At 36.9% G+C, this 19395-nt stretch overlaps 6 protein-coding genes across 8 annotated transcripts in view; 2 read left to right on the top strand and 4 right to left on the bottom strand.

The window, feature by feature from the left end:
* Positions 1–1303, bottom strand: part of LOC18011207 (pre-mRNA-splicing factor ATP-dependent RNA helicase DEAH7) — a 3296-nt gene extending 1993 nt beyond the window's left edge. Inside the window, exon 1 of the mRNA XM_006392846.2 lies at positions 26–1303. Within this exon, the coding sequence (XP_006392908.2) occupies positions 26–1303 (1278 nt within the window). The remainder of the gene's footprint in view (positions 1–25) is intronic.
* On the bottom strand, positions 1272–2863 carry LOC18011206. Of its 3 annotated transcripts, none has more exons than XR_002897384.1 (3): positions 2564–2863; positions 1830–2076; positions 1272–1405 (listed from the first exon to the last, which is right to left on the bottom strand). XR_002897384.1 is itself a non-coding variant. In XM_006392845.2 (2 exons), the coding sequence occupies exons 1-2, from the start codon at positions 2802–2804 to the stop codon at positions 1925–1927; spliced, it is 393 nt and encodes a 130-aa protein (XP_006392907.1). In that variant the 5' UTR covers positions 2805–2863; the 3' UTR covers positions 1734–1924. The 3 variants fall into 3 exon arrangements, 1 of the variants encoding a protein (XP_006392907.1); XR_002897385.1 differs by having other exon boundaries at positions 1305–1421; XM_006392845.2 differs by lacking the exon at positions 1272–1405 and having other exon boundaries at positions 1734–2076.
* A 577-nt stretch (positions 2864–3440) lies between these two features.
* Positions 3441–4939, bottom strand: LOC18011205 (26.5 kDa heat shock protein, mitochondrial). The gene is made up of 2 exons (XM_006392844.2): positions 4486–4939; positions 3441–4005 (listed from the first exon to the last, which is right to left on the bottom strand). Exons 1-2 carry the CDS (start codon positions 4766–4768, stop codon positions 3587–3589), a joined length of 702 nt encoding a protein of 233 aa, XP_006392906.1. The 5' UTR covers positions 4769–4939; the 3' UTR covers positions 3441–3586.
* Positions 4940–9368: 4429 nt separating this feature from the next.
* LOC18011157 lies at positions 9369–10462 on the bottom strand. Its single transcript, XM_006392843.2, has 2 exons — positions 9861–10462; positions 9369–9786 (listed from the first exon to the last, which is right to left on the bottom strand). Exons 1-2 carry the CDS (start codon positions 10015–10017, stop codon positions 9545–9547), a joined length of 399 nt encoding a protein of 132 aa, XP_006392905.1. The 5' UTR covers positions 10018–10462; the 3' UTR covers positions 9369–9544.
* A 4495-nt stretch (positions 10463–14957) lies between these two features.
* Positions 14958–15845, top strand: LOC112082815 (glutathione S-transferase T3-like). The gene has a single exon (XM_024150337.1). The coding sequence runs from the start codon at positions 14958–14960 to the stop codon at positions 15843–15845; it is 888 nt and encodes a 295-aa protein (XP_024006105.1).
* Positions 15846–16469: 624 nt separating this feature from the next.
* Positions 16470–17633, top strand: LOC112082814. Its single transcript, XM_024150336.1, has 3 exons — positions 16470–17223; positions 17283–17470; positions 17577–17633. The coding sequence occupies exons 1-3, from the start codon at positions 16470–16472 to the stop codon at positions 17631–17633; spliced, it is 999 nt and encodes a 332-aa protein (XP_024006104.1).
* The last annotated feature ends 1762 nt before the right edge of the window (positions 17634–19395 follow it).

The raw sequence follows: 19395 nt of genomic DNA, 5'->3' as shown, positions 1-19395 counted from the left end.
CTATCACCTGGTTTTCTCTTATTACCTGCAATAACTCATCTCTAACAGAAAATATAGGAAGATACTGTCGTTGCTCTGCAATGGTCTTTGACATGGCAAATTCACTCACAGCTTCTCCATTCTTCATATGTTGTGAAAATTTAACCTCGCCTTTAAAGTCTACTTCACCTACTTCAATCTGCTCAGCTGATTTTTCAACACCAAGGATATTACCAAGGTTAGAACCTTCAAGCTCCCAAAACCTCTTCCGTGACTTATGCATACTATGTTTCTCCCGGATTTCTCTGACGAGACACGAACCTTTCCGTGCGATTATAGCCATGTCTGATGCATGATCCTTTACAGGCATTACTGGCTCCATTTGCTTTGTGAAAACGACTCTTCCATCAAGGAAAGGAGGCTTCGTATCGTGTACGAGAAGTATTGCTTTCTGTTCTTCTTCCTCGCTACCAAACTCAATCTGCGATTGTGTGTCTTTAACAGCTCCAGATCTGAGAAGCTGACGGTCTTCCCACTGAGAAATATCTGCATTAAGATGAGAGTGAGCGAGTGACATTTTGCTACCGTCCCTTCTAACAAGTCTTTTCGCCATCTCAGCTTCCTTCTTCTGTAGAGAAGCATCATCTCCAAGAAGAAACGATGCATCAAACAGTGAGTTGTTCCCTTCGTCCGTATCATACCATGCACGATCAGAGTGATATTCCATCCCCGAACGCATTGTGTCCGTGATATTCTCATGGTTATATAGCGATGTAGACTTTGTAAGATCACTTGAGGATCTAACAGAGGATCCAGAAGCCCGGACAGGAACAGGAGAAGCACAAGACATTGGTCTATCCAGCCACGGAGAGGCTAAACGAGCATCAGGCTTGCTGTAACTAGATTCTTTTCTCCTATCGCTATCGTGTCTTGCACGCTTTGCTCCATGATAATCATTAGTGTTTCTCTGCTTTCTTGACCTCGGACTAGTTTCACTTGTGCCTTCTCTTCGATGTCTCCTGAAATTATCTGAAGCTGCTGCAGCATTCTCAGTGCTTTCTTCAGCAGTCTCAGATCTTGAAGGTTTCTCTCTATACATTCTTCTTCTACTGGATCGGTCATGTAGAGTGTTTTCTGCTCCATGTTCTGATTCTGATGCATCAGATTCATCCTCTTCATCTAAACAAGATGATGCAGTAACAGATATTGCTGGCTTCTTATTCCTTTTCTCAATTGCCCTTGCATCTAAACCTAGACGAGACGGAGCTGTAAAAGTGATCAGAGGGAGATCACCGTCCGAGGTTTTGGATGGATCGACACCCATGGCGATTTTCAGCTCTCGAAACCCTAATATCAACCTCACGCAGCTTCTTCGTGCTCTTCTTCTCAGCGAGAGAAAACGATCACTGGTGGCTTTTCCTTTTTCCTGAAATTACAAACCACTGTTTTTGATTTTATAGAAGAAATTGAAATATTTTGGACCGACAAAAAGGGTGAAGAATGTTAAAGCCCAAAACTGAATTAGCCCAACTTGAATCTAACATATTTAAGGCCCGTTTACAACACAAATTCAAATCCACAAAAAAACGGCGCCGTTTTGAATCTACAGAACATTTGGCTGAACCGAGTCACAAACTGACAAACCCAAAACTGCAACCGCATCTACAAAACAGTGATCTCAGAGCATTTCGATTTAAATGCGAATTACTTTAGTTTCATCACCAGGATGATATAAGAGGTAACGCAATCAAATCACCGTGCAAAAATATATTTACTTTCATCTGAAGAAAACAGCAAGATCTAGTTTTTTTTCCTAGTATAAACTGCAATGTTACAAGAAAGATGCTTACTTGGTAAATGATTCCCAAAGGTAATTCCTCTGGACAAATATATACACACACACATGTGTATAGATGAGTCTTCATCAATCATCATCCAAATTATACTATTTGAAACGCGAACCTTTCTTCTTCCCTTTACCCTTTCCTCTGCCTCTTCCTTGTAATGCCGAGGCCCAGAAGAACAGAGAGATCCAAATTAGTAGTGCAAGAAAGATCTTTACACGGTCATGAATCATCGACGCTACTTCCACAAGATCTATACAAGAAAAAAAGGAAAGACTTTTATGTCAATTGATTGTGTATTTCACTTGATAAATATGGTTATGACTTAACATCTAGAGAGCGAGATCAGAGGACAATGGTGGGCTTTTTGGATCACAATCACTAGTTGTTAAAGGAGGAGACTTTCTATATCCCTAATGCTTATAACAGTGAGCTCCACAAATTTGTCACAAAGAGATTTGAATTTTCATGGACATATTTCAATTTCATAGGCATAAACCCTAATGACTCTTGAGTAATTCGATGATCTCTATAATCGACGAATCAATACCAACAACAAATGATTGATGATGCTTTAGTCAAACCAACTCCATTCCCAATTCGAATTCTGTAGTGCGTATACACAGTAATATCGTCGAATTACGAATAATGAAAAACCAGAATTAGCAGCAGAACAAAATCGAAACTTTTGAGTTACAATAACTAACAATAGAAACTTCTGGGTACGAAGGAAAACTAACTTGCGAGATCAGTCGTGTTTCGAGGCGGAGGAGGATCGGGAGTGGGTGGAGTTGGAGGACGGAGAGAAGCGACGGCGATGCATCGTATGCGGTGAGGAGTCGCGGCGAGGAAAAGGGTTTGAGGATGAAGTCGAGACGGCGGAGGAATAGACGGAGACGGAAGGTGAGAGTGGTTTTGATGGAAGCGATGGAGGTAAAGGTTGGAGCTTGCACTCGTCTTGGAAAACGCCGTCGCAGCCATTCTCTTCTTAAGAAAATTTTGGACCTTGTTTCCTCTTTCTTTTTTTTGTATAGAAATCGATTGTCAAATGTTTTTCTTGTCAACTATACTTTTGAGTCGAAATCAAAAAAAAAAAACTATACTTTTGAGTTTCACAAATTGAATTTGTCCCCAAAAAGTTGTTGATAAAAATATAGAAATACGTATATACCACACCCAAAACAAAAACAAATTTTACTTTCTAATATAGCACGATTCAAAAAAAAAAAAAAATCATAACATTTACGAATTTGGTATTTTTGTATTGTTTGGAAATATTAAATTTGTGTGATACTTTGATTGTTCTAACAAAACATTAAAGTATTATGTTTTCTTAAGAGAAACTGAATAATTCACTAGCACACCGTCTTTTAACAAATGAACTAATAACTTAATGTGTAACTTGTCTGTATCACTGTATGAACCAACAAAATAAAACAAATTGCATACAAAACGAGCACAAAATTTACGATTACAGATAAAATTTTGGTTATGGCTTTCTCTTGTTTACTTGTTTAGTGTATAACTCTTTGGCTATATTTTGCGCCCATTAATTACGAGAATTAGCAATTTATCCCATTTGCACAAAGAAACATAAAGGGAGACAACATTCTTTGCTTATTCATTGTCTTTAGCGAATTTTTGGCTTTTTTAGGGTTTAGCCATTTATTCCATTCACATACAAAACATTAAGGGATACAACATCCATTCCTTAATGGCTTATTCCATCAGGAAAACAAACACCCAAAAACGAAACAGTGACTCTACTCAACAGAAATCTCCTGAACATTCTTGTTTGGCTTCTCCGTTCTAGGAATCACAACATTGAGCACACCGTTCTTCAGCTCTGCCTTAATTTCCTCAACCTTGGCATCATCAGGCAACGACAAGCTCGTGTTGTAATAACCGTAACTCTTCGAAGACCAGTATTCTTCTTCTTCAGGTGATCCTTCTCCTTCCTCCGCCTTGTGTTCTCCTTTGATCATCAAGATTCCATTATCCACCGTGATCTTCACGTCATCTTTGGTTAGCCCTGGAACCTCATACCTAAGTTTGTAACAATCGTCTTGCTCTTTAACTCGACCCATTAGCTGAGATGGTCTCATCTCAAAGTTGTCGAAAATCCTGTTTATGTTTTCTGATGCTTGCATCAGTGCGTTTCCCAGACTTGGAGGAAATAACTCTGTTTTTTTACATGAGAAATTGAAGTTAATCCAACAGAAATGTAACGTACATCATCCAAAGTTTTCTTATTATTTGAATATATAAAATTATAGTACTACTATATGTTTACAGTTGCAAATTCTCTGAACTTTTAAAACGTTAAAATTCAGTTTATTAGAGACTAGAAACACACACCAAAATATCCACAATAAGTTTATTAAAAACAAAATGATAAAGAGAGAGAGGCTAAAATAAATTTCACAAACTTTTGCATACAAAAAAACGTCTTACATTTTTTAAAGAATTCTTTGTAAATTTAAAACTTATGAGTTTTAAGAATTTTAAAATTGCGATGATAATTCTAGAATACAAAACATAAAATGTGATATTTCTAACGTTTAGCTAAGAAGGTATTCCAATATTAAGTTTAATATGACGAAAATTTATTCAGCTCTACCATATTATGATTATTTCACTGATCACAGAAATACAAACATACCATTTAGTGCGGGAGCAAAGTAGTCATGATCGTCGGTGTTACGCCAGAGACTTCTCCGGCCACCACGTCTTCGAGGAAAAAACCGTCGAGGAGATTTCTTCTCAGACACACTCACTTCTTTTTTCTTCATCTCCTCTTGTTCACCAGCTGAAGCAGCCATGAATCTGTTCAGAGTCCACTGGTTTTGTCCATTACCGAGCAAACTCCTTTCACAAGATTGACCCATCAAATTAGGAGACAACTTTTGCTGAAGGTTTCTCAAAGCCAAACGAGCTAGAGCCATTGTTTAAATTTCTTAATTTTTGTTTTCTGTTTTAGAGTTTGGAAAGAAAAGGCCAAGAATTGTTGCGTTTATAAAGATGGGTTTTTGCTTTATGGTAAGGTTTCTTAGAGGTGTGAGAAGTTTCCAAGAGTTTCTGGCTTGATTTAGAAACCTCAAACAGAGCAGCTTCTTGTTTCTTCTACCTTTTTCTGGATAATCACAAGATTCTTTACTTCTCATATTTGTTTTTGGATAATAATGGAATTCATAAATTAAGACGAATAGCTGAACAAAGAAAGTAATGACACAAGACCAACCGTCTTGAGCTAGCAGCCTAGCAATTCCTAGAAAGATCCAGAATAGTTTTTTTAACTCATTGTTAATTTATCTTCTTTCAATCAACATAGAAACAATAGATTTTTCTTTATACAGAAAATCTTAATTTCCAAACATCAAGTTTCTACTGGTAATAACACAAACCAATTTCAGGATATTTGTGGTGATGAAATTGGTTTGTAGTTGGTCTTAAACCGGACAATAATAAGTATCATAAATAGAATCAACTAATTTTGTGAATTGTCTAATCATTAATTCTCTGCGTAATGTTTCGTTACGAAATGACGAGAGAGGTTATAACAGTTGTGAATTTCGTGGAGCCAGTGGGAACAGCAGTTCGCGTAACTACTGATTCTTTTTCTTTCTTTTTTTGGTCAAGCCGCAAGCATAACTACTGATTCTTAAACCAACAACTATCAAATAGAGAAATCACACCCATATGTAAATTTTTTATTTTTTTTCCGAGAAAAGGCTTCACATATGTTTAATTATTCTGATACTCTTTCTGTTTCATACTATAAAAACCGTTTAAATTATTTTACGTATATACTAAATAATTTATTTTTTATAACTGTTTTATATTATGATCACATTGATTGATAATCTAAAAATTTAGAGATATAAATGAAAAAATTATCAAACATTTACATTAAGAAACAAAATATGAATCTTAAAACGATTTATATGTTGAAGGACAACTTAATTATTATAACACCTTTCTTGTCATTTATCACAACAAAAAACCCCTAACGACGAATCTCTTTTTTGATTCAGTATCTTCATAGTTGGCTCCTTAACCATTTGAATCTGTCAGTGTCTTTTTCTGTCTTTAATAAACTCGAATAAACCGTGTTAGAAAAACCTTTGGTCTATAAATCAACCTCGATCAAACCGGATGAAATGCGAATTAAGTTGTTCCAACTCATACGAGTCAACAAGACTTTGACATTAGTAATATCTTATATGATCGAAAATTTATTCTTTCACCTTATTATTCTGAGCAAAAATATATAGACATAACTGATTTCGATCCTCTATTCATACGCTCAGAAACGAGAAATAAGTGATTTCATAAAAGTTTGCTTCATATTATTAGCAAGCCATTAATGTGATGAAATTAAAAAAAAGAAAAAATGTGTAAAGGCATGAACCATGCTCCTGGTTTGCGATTATAATTTACTGTTTTATGTTTTTTTTTTAATTTAAAAACCCGTTTCTGATTTCTCTTAATTTGTAAAAACAAAATGGGACCGGTAACGACCGAGAAAGCCATGTGTCCAGAGTATTGTCGAATTATTAGCTTTAGGACCGACCTTATCCATCTTTTGACCGTTGGCTTATTAGTGACTCGGTACTTTTGTTTTATTCTCCTTTATTACACAATGATATATTTAAGCAAAATTCAATACTGTTGCCAATTAAAAATTAAAAACTTGCAAATGCTAAAGGTACGTTTGTTAGGTAACGGTTAGTGGGTAAACTTCCGGAGAGAAATAAAACAAATTAAAGTATTGATTCAGTGGTGTTGATTGCATGCAAAAAACATAGACTTTGAATAGTTTATAATTTTACAATAGTTTAATCTGAAAAAGGAACCAGTAGACACGAAAGGTATATTTTTGGGTGGGGCATCACGTGGTTTCGGCTCTACCAGCAAACATTGCAATTTGGACCGCCGGGTTGTTTTGTTTACAGTGACCCATTATGGTATGTTCCGGTTCACAAAACCCCACATGTGGAGGGACTGATTTTTTTTTTTTTTTTTGATTTGGTCAAAATCTGGCTTCTTGATCATGAGTCAAAATATTCATGTTATACTTAGGTATAGATGATAAATTATAGTCTTGAATTTTCTGTCTAATATTTGCTAATGGTAATGTTACGCTATAGACTAAAGTTACATTTATAATTAATAATGTATGTATGTCGTCGAGTCGTTGGTCGAATATTCGGAATATTCACACACATGCTTACACTATGCTTCACTTTATGCAAGAGACTGAGAGATAAAACATGCTATAAATGTAGGACATTACTGATTTTTTATATTTTTTAAACATTTTCACGACAAAATATAGCAATTTTTGCTGATCCTGCTTCACATAATCTTCTAAGTTTATACCATCAAATAATATATACATATAAAAAACACTTTTTTTTTTTTGTCGACTACCCAAACTAATACATCACTGTTGGCTGGCTTGGAGGTGGTTTTGCGCACCGTCCTTAACCGACTCGTTATGATCGATGTGGGTGAATATTTGTCTTTTTGCTCGGGCTCCTTTTGCAAGACTATCCGCCCGAACATTTTCATTCCTCGGGATATGGGAGATGGAAAACTCTGAGAAGTTCTCACGAAGGATACGTAGATTTTCTAGCTCGGACGTGAAAGACGGCCAATCAGCTAGGGATTCCGTCATACTCACTAGATCCGAACAGTCAGTCAGAAAAAGCACTGTTCTTATGTGTCGTTGGCTCAGGGCTGCCATAGCCCATAAAAGACAATCCATCTCCGCATGAAGGGCGAAAAGGCTTCTGCGGCATCCTTGTTGGCCAAACAACTCCTCTTCCCCAGCGTTCACCAGGCTCCACCCGAGTCCACTGACAGGTCCGTGATCAATCCACGAGGCATCGATCCAACATGTTGGGACCCGTTGGTTCGCAGGGGAAGGTGTTTGGGGACGAGAGGGGCCTAGGACCCCCCCGGGGGAGACCTCTACTTCCTCTGCTTCCTCTGGTTGGTTCGCCATTCTCCAGCTCTCCGCTTCCACCTTTGCGTGGATCAAGGTGTCTTGTGGGGAAATTGATTTTCCGTTGATAATTTTGTCGTTCCTTGCTTTCCAAATGAACCATAGGATCCAAGGATATAAATCCTTCTGAGGGTCCGTCATGCCTAGCTCTTTTGTTTGCCAGAAGAGAAAGCTCATATTTTGGTAAATAGAAGTACTCGGAAAGAGGCCTGGAAGGGACGGAAAGTCCGATAACGCCCAGACTTGAAGTGCCGGGGGACATAAAAATAGGAGGTGATTTATAGATTCTACGGGGTCGCCACACCGGGGACAGCTCGTGTCAGATCCAAGATGTCGGTATGTTAGATTCTGACCTGTAGCCACACATCCTGACAAAGTTTGCCACATGAAATGCTTCATTTTGCCGGGGCAGCTGGTTTTCCAAACCTGTCTTTGCAATACCGTAATGCTCGGTTCCCCCACCATAGTAGGTTCCCGTTGTAATTTTGACCTCCTAATTAGGTCATAGCCCGTCTTGACCGAATAGAGTCCTGATTTTGAATGGTTCCATGCGTATCCATCCAGGCATCGGTTGCGACTAGGTCTCATTCCTAGAATCAGGGAAACGTCCTCTGGTTGGAAGAAAACCCTAAGAAGAGGAACATCCCACTCCTTTGTATCTTGCCGGATGAAGGAGTAAACAAGTAACCCCGAGTCTTGATAGCCGATTTGTGGAGTGGCTCTCGCCGGTCGAGCTCTAATATCCGGGATCCATGGTTCGCTCCAGACCCTTGTATTTAAACCCGACCCTATCGTTTTCCGCAATCCCATCATTAGATATGGTTTTGCAGCTAAAATGCTCCGCCACCCATAGGATGGGGAATAGACGCGACGATCCTCTAACGGATCCGATTCTCTGTAGTATCGTCCTTGTAGAACCTTGGCTAGAAGAGACGAGGGGTAATGAATAAGGCACCATAGCTGTTTAGCTAGAAGGGCTAAATTGAAATCTTGAAGATCTCGGAAACCTAGACCTCCCATATCTTGGGGAATGCATATCTTGTCCCAAGCTATCCAGTGGATCCTTTTGCTATTCTGCTTTGAGCTCCACCAGATATTAGCAATGGCACTCCGTAACTTATCGATCACACTTTGGGGAATAAAGAAGCATGACATAACATACGTAGGAACAGCCTGGGTAACCGATTTAATCTGAACTTTGGGAACGTTCTACATGTTTATTTTTTTTTCCGAATTTGAAACTAGATTTTTATAGTAGTTGGTGATAGGTCCACAAACATAAAATGTTTTTGGTTGAACTAAGAACATTTTTTTAGTATCTATTATTTGTCCTAACTCCTAACTCTTATTACCAGTTAATTAAAAAACATATGTTGCCTAACTTTTTACTCTTATATAGATTTTATATATGAAATGAACTATTTCTTTTCGAGAAATTCTAAAATCAAATCTTTAAGGAAGGCTCTTTTAATTAGTTTAGTTTTCATTTTTTTACCCATTCTCTGTCGCTAAAAAGTTCAAAAAAAAAACAAGTATTTTAGATATCAATCATTTACACTATTTTCTAGAAGAAAATTACATACAAAGAGACCCAGAAAAGCTATAGAAAAAAGTTATCTACAGTACAAGAATTTACCCTTTCAGAGATATTTCTCCCGAAACTAAAGGATTTTTTTCCTGCAATTTTTCTCGAAAATGAAGAAATTAAAAGTCAATAGGAACACTGAATTCTATGATCTCTGTCCCTAAGAATCCCATTGTACAGAGCAATCCTGTTTGCAGGCATGTCGTTTCTACAAACCGAACCGGTCTTCTCCGGTTTAATTGTCGGTTCCGGTACAATTCTCCGGAGATGTTCCCTCTTACGATACTCTTCACCGTTCCCTTTCGGCTCTTTCACATTCTCTGCGAATTTCACCTTCTTCTTCTTCTTCCTCTGTTTCTTCTTTTCCTCTGCATCAACCATAAACAAGAAATTTAGAAACTTTTCTAGCCGTAGGATGATCGGAGAAGAAAAAAAAAGGTACCTGAACAAAGACAAGAACGGAGGATCTGTTGATCCTGGTGATCTGATGTCTGATTTCCAGAGAATTGGCGGGAAATCGCGAGAAACAGAGCAGTGCTTGAGAAAACCATGGCGGTCGCGATCACGACGCCATGAGAGCAGCTCAGCATACAAGTCATGTGTATGTGTTCTTAATTATAATCAGAGGAGAGATTCCTCGCCGAAGATTCAGAGAAAGCAAACCGATGAAAAACAGAGAGAAGAAAAGAGAGAGAGAGAGAAAGAAAGTTTCGAACTTTGAATTTTTCTTTCTCTCTGAGGTTGTTGGTGATCAATGAATGAGTTTGAAATGAAGCATGTGTGTGTTGCAGAGAGATTGGTCGTACTCGTACCACAACGTCACGCAAAAGGTACTGTTGAAGTTAAACGGTGAGATCTCTTCTCTAAGATTTATTGAAAGAAGAAAAAGTATGGAGTTTTGGAGACTTGAGTTCGAAAGAAATTAAAGGAAAAAAGTTCTGACAATAATCAAAAGTTGAAGTTTTTTTTGTTTTTGTTGTTGTGTGCTGTCTTCTGTTGGAAAAGTAGAGAGAGAGAGAGAGCATGAAAGATTGTTGGTGTTTGGTTTAGTCACAAGCTGAAAAATCAAGTGGAAATGGGAAAATCTTCTATCATTAATATAAATCTTCACTGTACTTAGTCTCTCACCATATTTATAACTAAATTCATTGCATAGAGTTATGTGTACTTGTATACTTAATATAAACATATGTCTAAGTTAATATGACCAAACTTATCTATTGTTGCAATTCTTTTTTTTTTTGTTAAACTATATAGACATAATTGTTAAAACTTCTATTTTTTTAGAAAGTTATTTATATATTTTAATTAAATACTACATCTTGGTGCAATACATTTTTTTTTTTGTTAAATACTTGACCACATCTAGTAAATTAAAACTTTATGCACGTTGTTCACTTTTACTAGTTAATTATTTCATTTGTCATCATTAGTTGATACGTTTCTTTTTATATAAGAAAATACATTATTCAATTTTTATGTCTCGTCACATCTTTCTCATATTTTTGTTATGAAATTATAGGGATATTGGGTAATGGTTTCCGGTTAACTCTTAACCGATAAGTCAACCAGTCAAATGGAATCCAAATTGGATATTTTGTATATGTTACGTTAAAACAAGTAAAGTTATGTATTAACAAAAATCGAATGGTTATAAGTAAATGGTTTAGGCTCTCAAATCTATCCGAAAGTGTTAACAGTTGATGGTAGAATAAATTTAGATAGAAATCTAACTTTGAGTGGTTCAATATTGTGGAAGCAGAAATCATCACTTTTTACTTTACGGAATGTGAAATTCTGTAATTTTTTTTTTTTGTTGTAGCAAGGGTTTTTAATTTTGTAATGTCGTTGATCGAAAACCCATAAATAATGTACATTTGAAGTTTTAGCATTCGTTTGTACTTATATGTTGTAAATTGTGTCCATAAGAATACTAATTTTTGTTGTGAAGAGAAGGTAGTCAGTAGTCAGTATTATGTTTTCTGTAGTTATTACATACTAGATCCATATAAATTACGTTAAAAACAAGAATTACTTCTATATAACTAAAAATCTATGGAGCTTTTGCTCTAGTAGCTTGTTTGGTCTGCGAAGGCACTATAACTGCAACGTGTGGCGTGTTCAGTGCTCGATCAAGGCATCGAGAAGAGAGAAACAAAGAGAGTTTTTTTTTGGTATGATTTATAGGAAGATAGATTTAGAGGACAGAGAGAGCTGCTGAGGAAAATGAAAAAAAAAAAAAAAAAACTCAAGATTTGGGTTCAAATCGTTTGCCTTTTCGGATTCCTTAGATGACGAAAACAAAACTCAAGTTTCAGATGAAGAGTATGATCTGATGGATATCATTACACCAATAGATAAAAGAATCCTTAGAGAAAGACCGATCAAAACTTGAACAACAGGAAAGGAGATGCAATGACAATCCATAGCGGTTGGTCGTGGACACATCGTGAATCGTGATTATGGGAATATAATTGGTCTTGGCTATATCGTTTTCCGGAGCCAATCTTTTTACTAAGCTGAAGCGGACGACTCGGTTTATGAACTAGTTCATTTGTGTATGTTCTAAACTTTACTCTTGTAATATTATTACTAAAAATAATTTGACTTCGGTCATCGTTGGTAATCGTTTCAATCAATAAAATATATATTAGAAAAAAAAACTAAAAACAAGGGACAATGTGTTGAAGAGAAATGTAGGAAGACACAAAATCTTTAACAACAAAAAAAGGAAAGACAAAAACATAGAGGGAGAGAGATCCTAAAGAGTTCAATGAATCTCTACCACTCAATTGGATTCCATCTCTCTATCATTAACTTGAAGACAGAACCAAAGCAGAACCTGGCGTCTACGTGAACATGGGCTGGTGCCACGTGTCCTATATCAAAACCATATTTTGCCGCGTTTGCAGACGTTAAGTCGTTAAGACCATGATTAATGCGGTCTTCACAGCGTTTTTTCCAGAAATTTATTAATTGTTTAATGATACAGCGTCTCCAAATAGCCCGAGACGTTTCCTATTTAGCGACATTTTTACTCGTTTCTACCGACACGTGGCGGATTTCCATTGGTTATAAAATAAAGAGATTGTTTTTGTTTTCTACCTCCTCCTTTGATTTTTTTCGAAAACATTCTCGAGAAATTTCATTTTTCCTCTTTGCTCTCTTTTGTCCGGCGAAATCGACGGGAGAACGATTTGTCTCCGGCAGCTTCTCAAAGGGTTGGCAGTTCTGATACGGAGGAATCAGGGGTGGAAACGTGACTGCGAAAGGGGAGGCGAAAGAGATACGTGATCTAAACCCTAATTTCGTTTTGGGTGTTGTTTGTTTGTCGATTGGTAATCTGCGGTCATCTAGTTCGTCTATTATATGATTGGCTTTGAATTCGTCTATTATATGATTTGGATTAGGTTGAGGTTGGACAAAATCGAAATCTTTGAGTCGGGAACCCTAATTTTGGAAATTGGGAATTTGTTATGTGATGAAATTTCTGGGTTGTTTTCGCTTTTTTTGGGGATCCTTTGAACGAGAACTGTGTAATCGAAAGTTGTGTCATCTTTGTTCTCTGTAATCGAAGCTTGTTTGAGTATCTGGGAAACCCTAATTCGGGAAATTGGGGCTTTTGTTATTTGAGAAATTTATTGAGTCCTTTTCGCATATTTGGTGATAGTTTGATATGATTTGATTGTATATGAACAATATTTCGATTATCAATGGAATTAGTTGACTCATTCTGAGTATTATCTTCTATGTCATGTTTCGGTTAAGGGTTTAGAGTCATGATGCTTTTGGTTCATCGCATTTGATCTTGTATTTGCTGCATTATTCTCTGTCATGTTTTTACTCATGATCTTCTTTGTCTGACGTTTGTTCATCGTTTGTTTCATGATTCTTTCTCTTGTATTTGCTGCATTATTCTCTGTCATGTTATTCGCTGTCATGTTTTTACTCATGATCTTATTTGTCTGCTGTTTGTACATCGTTTTACTCATGATGGAATATATGTTTTTTGTCATTACCGGTTATTTAGATCTTGTTCTTCTGAGTTTTGTGTTTGTTAACCTTTAGTTATCTTCTGTTCTGTACAGGGCAATGCCGATTAGCTACACCAACAGCACAACATCGGAGGCAAGCTATGACAGTGGTTGTGATAAGACGTATGGGAACTTTGGGGTTCCTGACCGATGCTTTTGTGGTCTGCGTTGTAGACTAGAAGAGTCTACAGCACCAGAGACTCGCGGGAAGAAGTTCTACTCTTGTCCTGCTGTTTGGGCGAGGTAAGATCATATTTCTGATCTTTATGTACTTATTATAGTTCTTATCTTTAGGATGTCATGTTAAAGGAAACCCTGAAATGAAGTAATTTATTTCATGTGTGTAGGATCATCCGGATCACATTTCCAAATGGTGGGATGAAGCCATTCAGGAGCAGCTGACGCTTCTTGAATTCCGCATCGACCAACAGAGTGAAAGGATGAGTTCAATGATGGAAAGTAACAACCGAACAGGCCTTCTGCAGTCGTATGAGGATCGTCTGTATGCATTGGGAGATCGCACTGCCGCAAACAATCTGACCATTACCGAGATCGAGGAATTCATAGGCTACATTCAAAGTGAATTTACTGGAGTTAAAGATGCACTTGCCACTCGAGGTTCTGACCTGCTTCTAATTATTTTTTTAGTTATTTTTACTGTCATTGCTTGTGTTGTTATGCGTTGGGATGTATAATAGGCTGTTGTAACCTTTAAGGAGATGAGTTAGGAGAAAAACATTTTATGTTATCATGAATGTTGTTTTAAATGACTGCTGGATTTGATTTGATCTTTCGCTATCTTTTTTTTACTTCTTATATCTTGTTATATATTTGGAGTAGAGGTTTCGTTTGTTTGTTCTGTTATTAATCAGGCACCAATTGAAATGCCAAGGGTCAAGGAGCATTTCGTAGCCAGCCTCATCCAGATAAGTAATTGTGTTTGCTTTTATGTTCAGTTTAGTCAGTTTTGATATGTCTTCATGTGGCTAACGGTTTTTTTTAAATGGAGCGTAGTTGGCACTGCGTTGGAGCGTAACCAAACGATGCTGCAACATGCCTGAATTCTGCCTCATCGTAACTAAATGGTCAGGTAACAGCATCTCCCTTCTCGTTGTACTTAGTGAAAAGATATGATGTCTAAAGTTGTTAGGTGGTAATAAATGCAGATTTAGGTTTATGTCATGTCCATCTTTAAGTGCTTTTTGTTTGTTGAAGAAAGATAGTGTGTAGATGTGGAGGAAATTCAAGTTTGTCATTAAAACCTACTGTCTAAACATTTACTAAAACCAGTTTCGTAGCTTCGTCCATGCCTCATTACTGCCATTTACCAAATTCTTTTTATTCCTTTGTTCATTTATTTCATTCCTTGTTCATTTATTTCATTCCTTTCCTTTCATCTTTGTTCATTCATTAAACTTTTCAAACTCTTTCATTCTTTTCTTCTCTTCGTTTCATCTTTGTTTGACCTCTTTCTTTTATCTCTATCTTTGAACTCCTTCCTCGATATGGATCCATATCCATTATCGCAACCTTCTAACTTTGTTGACTTATTAACAAGTCAACATGAGCCATCATTGAATGATGGTTTCCTTTCTGTCGACCATGTTCCCGTATTTGGCACACAGCTTTCACAAGCCACAAACTACGCTGAAACTACTGCTCAGCGAGTAGATAGAAGGACTTGGGTCCCGAATGAGGATGTGCTGCTAATCAATGTTTGGCTAAACACAAGCAAAGACCCTGTCGTGGGCAACGAGCAGAAATCCAGAACTTTTTGGAAGCGGATCGCTATATATTACGCAGAGTTTAGGGAACCTTCGATGGGTGCACCACGCGAGGCTGGCCAATGCAAGCAACGGTGGCACAAGATCAACGATCTTGTGTGCAAGTTATGTGGATCGTATGAGGCAGCAACGAGGGATAAGACTAGTGGAATGAACGAGAACGATGTCATTAAGATGGCGCACCAAATCTACTTCAATGATCAGAAGAAAAAGTTTAACTTGGAACATGCGTGGAAGGAGTTGCGAAACGACCAGAAGTGGGCTGAACTGTTGACAACAAAAACGGATCCGGCGTCCAAAAAAAGAAGGACTGAAGAAGTTCCATACTCACCGAATCCAGATGTGGAGGAAATCAGGGCAACCGAGATCGGTCAGGGTAGCAGCAGGCCACCCGGAGTAAAGGCGGCGAAAGCTAAAGGGAAGAAAACTACGCTTGACGGGAAGTCGTGTGCTGAGTTTGAGGGCATGTGGGTTTTTAGGGAGAAAGAGATGGCCATCAAAGAAAGACTCTCCAAGATGGCTCTTCTTGAAAGTCTGGTTGCCAGGAAGGAGACCCTAGCTGATTACGAGGAAGACCTGAAGAAGACGCTTATACAGCAGCTCTTCTAGACTGTTGTGTTGTTGATGTTCAGTTAACTTGTTTGTATGTTTGGTGTTTTATGGAGTTGCTTGTCTATGTAGTTTCGTATCGGTTAAGTTGTTGTTTGCTGTTAAGTGACATTATCTGTTTAGCTATTAAGTGAGATGTTGTAGTTGTTGTTTACTTCGATGGTATTTATTTTCGTCTATGTATCAAATCTTGTGTTTATGTTTATCTTTCGCTTTTTCTGTTAAGTGACATTATCAAATTTCAGATATGATTGTCTGTATGTTGTTTGGCATTATGTGTTACAGGTTGGCGAGGAAAGCCAAAAAAGGACTCACGGATGACACAATATGAGTCATAATTGTCGATTAAAGAAGATGAGTGGGAATCTTTCAGTGTCCTTTATATTTCGTGACACAGTCTGAGTCATAATTGTCCTTTAAATTTACACCATTCATAATGTAAAAATATAAAACATTTTTGTTGTAATGCATTGGCTACATATATTGCGAGACACCATTTCATTCTTCAATTCACAAACGAGTTGTCTCTCTTTCTCTTTTTTTCTCGTGCGCTCTCTCTCTCTCTCTTTGTTTCCATCTCCTTCTCTATTTGTTTATACCAAACACAACCAAACTATAAAACAAATGGCTTCTTCCTCAAATAACCCAGATGGTGGTCCTAGTGAGAGAGATTTTGAGCAATACTTTGAACAATTTTTTGAGCAAAAGTTTGAACAATACTATGAGCAAACTTATGAAAATTTGTTCAGTCAATATGGAGAACAGCAAGAGCCAAAGAAATCAAAGAAAAAAAGAGCATACGTTGAAAGAGATCGTGTAGAAGGGGATAATCGTTTATGGAACGATTATTTCAGCGACGCACCCACATATCCTGCAAATTTATTCAGACGACGTTTCCGGATGAATAAGTCTTTGTTTTTGCATATCGTCGGAAAACTTTCCGGTGAAATTCGTTTCTTTCAACAGAAGAATGATGATCTAGGAAGACATGGGCTGTCTGCTTTACAAAAATGTACGGCAGCTATTCGTCTATTGGCATATGGCTGTGCCGCTGATTCAGAAGACGAGTACCTCAGGCTCGGTGAAACGACGGCTCGTTCATGTTTGGAAAATTTTGTTGAAGCAATAATCAATTTGTTCGGGGATGAGTACCTACGGAGACCCACACAGGAGGATCTTCAACGCTTACTTTATGTTGCAGAAGACCATAGATTTCCTGGAATGATAGGAAGCATCGACTATATGCATTGGGAATGGAAGAAATGTCCAACCGGTTGGAAAGGGCAATACACACGTGGTTCAGGAAAACCAACGATCGTTTTAGAGGCCGTTGCTTCATATGATCTCTGGATTTGGCACCCTTTTTTTGGACCTCCAGGTACATTAAATGATATAAATGTCCTAGATCGCTCACCGTGTTTGATGATATCTTAAAAGGAAAGGCACCACAAGTAAACTTTTGGGTCAATGGACGGCAATATAACCTCGCATACTATCTCACCGATGGTATCTATCCAAAATGGGCAACATTCATCCAATCAATTCCAGTTCCCCAGGGAATCAAAGCATCTGTATTTGCGGAGCGTCAAGAGGGTGCCCGAAAGGATGTTGAGCGTGCTTTTGGAGTACTGCAATCTCGATTTGCAATTATTAAAAATCCGGCTCTTTTCTGGGATAAAGAAAAAATTGGAAAAATAATGAGAGCTTGTATCATACTTCATAATATGATAGTTGAAGACGAACGAGAGGCTCGCACTCAGTATAATGCGGAAGAAGAATTTGGCATAGGTGAGGGAACAACCAGTTCACCGGTGGATCGTTCTTATTCGACAAGTATGCCTACAAATGTTCGAAATATGTTGGATACTCGGAAAAAAGTTCGTTCCACTCGAATACATGACCAATTGCAAGAAGATTTGATGGAGCATGTATGGCAAAAATTTGGTCATTTATATAACAATTAAGTTTTTTGTTAATTTGTAAGTTTAGTTTGTTCAAATTTAAATGCATGTATTGTTAAGCTTTAATGAAATAAGTTTGTTTAAAAAATTTGTTTTATTTTAATTTGGTAAAATAATTTTTTTTTTTTGGAAACCCATTTAGGTCTCTTCATTGCACACCTAAAAAACTAAATCTCTAGAATAAGTTTTCAATCTCACTTTTTGCTTATAAACTAATTAAATAATGAGCTGAAAACCCTTATGGATCTCTCCCATTGAGGTTGCTCTAAGGTTTTGCCTTGGGGATGTTCTGCCAAAAAGAAGATGCATATTTATATAACTTACACAAACAATATAGTCGGGAAAAAAAACCAAATCCGAATAAGTTTTATATTATGAATCAAAGTAACTACTTTATCCTATTGTTTTTATTTTACTATTTATTTCGACCATAAATTTATTTTTATAGTCAATTTATCAATCCTTTAGAAACACAAATAAATAATATTAATTTAGTAATTCTGTTCGATGTTGATCCATTTGAATTCAACACGAATACGTTACGAGCATGTTTTACACGAAATTTGAAAGAGGACTAGTCAAAGTGTAATTCTTTCGAAACTTCTTGAAGTTTTTGATTGTGATATAAAAGACTAGACCAACTTCTCTTTCTTATTTTGTGTGTGTTGTAGTATATGTTTCCGTGTTCTACATTTCTTTCGATTTCTTTATATTTTTCTGTTCAAAAATTTTCAACGGTTTCTATATGAATGAATTCTCAGCAATATGTCATAGGTGTTTCAGATGTTGGAACTCATTAGAGTTATATAAAATCATTGTAATCGTAGCGTAACAATTGTGAGAGATTCGATCGTATTTCGGGGTTTATGTATAACATAATAGATTTAGTTAGAGAGGTAAGTTTTTAGCATCATCATAATCGTACGGCAAGTTGTTTTTCGGAGATTAACTACTGTACAAGAGAGACATCACAAGAAGTTATTTGAAGTCTTAAAAGTTTTGACTTTTGAGAGAAAGCTAGAAGAAAGAGACTGTCACATGGCCTATTGACTTTGATGTCCTAAATAACATCAACCGCACACGTTTACTTAAGTTTTTTTCCTCTTATATGTTCATACTTATCCACGATTAATGATGTTGCTTTTAAGCCAAAAAAAGTTGTGGACTTCCGTTATGACAAGATCGGATTTGATTTCTTTTTAAGGTTTTGGCAAAAATCATAATCAAGTGTAATTCATATAGTACCGATTCTGCCAGAAACGACCGGATCCATTAAACATGTTTTCTTATTTCCATTTGGTGGTTAACAAGAGACAATTGAGTACTGGTCAAGGTACAAAGATTTGACAGTCTCTAGCTATTTTAAACCAGCTTTTGTAGACTAGAACCGATTTTGTGTCGGAACCATACTGGTCCAACTCGAGTTTAAACTATGTGGTTCAGAATAAAGAAGAATCGAGTTAATAAAAGAGAAGTGAGTAGATGCATGCAATTATCTATATGATAAAAAGAGTGAAGAGATTGACATATATCGTCCTCTGAGTAAGAAGGCTTATTACGTGTTCTATGTTGCCAAAGGCAAACTATCA

The sequence above is a fragment of the Eutrema salsugineum genome, unplaced genomic scaffold (assembly GCF_000478725.1).
Source record: "Eutrema salsugineum unplaced genomic scaffold, Eutsalg1_0 scaffold_7, whole genome shotgun sequence".
Lineage (NCBI taxonomy): Eukaryota > Viridiplantae > Streptophyta > Magnoliopsida > Brassicales > Brassicaceae > Eutrema > Eutrema salsugineum.
The sequence above is the reverse complement of the archived record's forward strand: the minus strand, read 5'-3'. Positions and strand labels throughout refer to the sequence as shown.

Bases quoted from the DNA above. Each gene is read 5' to 3' on its own strand.
- LOC18011206 (XM_006392845.2), bottom strand. From the start codon at position 2,804: ATGGCTGCGACGGCGTTTTCCAAGACGAGTGCAAGCTCCAACCTTTAC. The intron at 2,077-2,563 runs GTTAGTTTTCCT...TTTCTTGTATAG, and splicing joins AAACACGACTGATCTCGCAA to ATCTTGTGGAAGTAGCGTCG.
- LOC18011205 (XM_006392844.2), bottom strand. From the start codon at position 4,768: ATGGCTCTAGCTCGTTTGGCTTTGAGAAACCTTCAGCAAAAGTTGTCT. The intron at 4,006-4,485 runs GTATGTTTGTAT...GTAAAAAAACAG, and splicing joins CTTTGCTCCCGCACTAAATG to AGTTATTTCCTCCAAGTCTG.
- LOC18011157 (XM_006392843.2), bottom strand. From the start codon at position 10,017: ATGACTTGTATGCTGAGCTGCTCTCATGGCGTCGTGATCGCGACCGCC. The intron at 9,787-9,860 runs GTACCTTTTTTT...TGGTTGATGCAG, and splicing joins CCGTTCTTGTCTTTGTTCAG to AGGAAAAGAAGAAACAGAGG.
- LOC112082815 (XM_024150337.1), top strand. From the start codon at position 14,958: ATGGATCCATATCCATTATCGCAACCTTCTAACTTTGTTGACTTATTA.
- LOC112082814 (XM_024150336.1), top strand. From the start codon at position 16,470: ATGGCTTCTTCCTCAAATAACCCAGATGGTGGTCCTAGTGAGAGAGAT. The intron at 17,224-17,282 runs GTACATTAAATG...ATATCTTAAAAG, and splicing joins CCCTTTTTTTGGACCTCCAG to GAAAGGCACCACAAGTAAAC. The intron at 17,471-17,576 runs GTACTGCAATCT...ATAATATGATAG, and splicing joins ATGTTGAGCGTGCTTTTGGA to TTGAAGACGAACGAGAGGCT.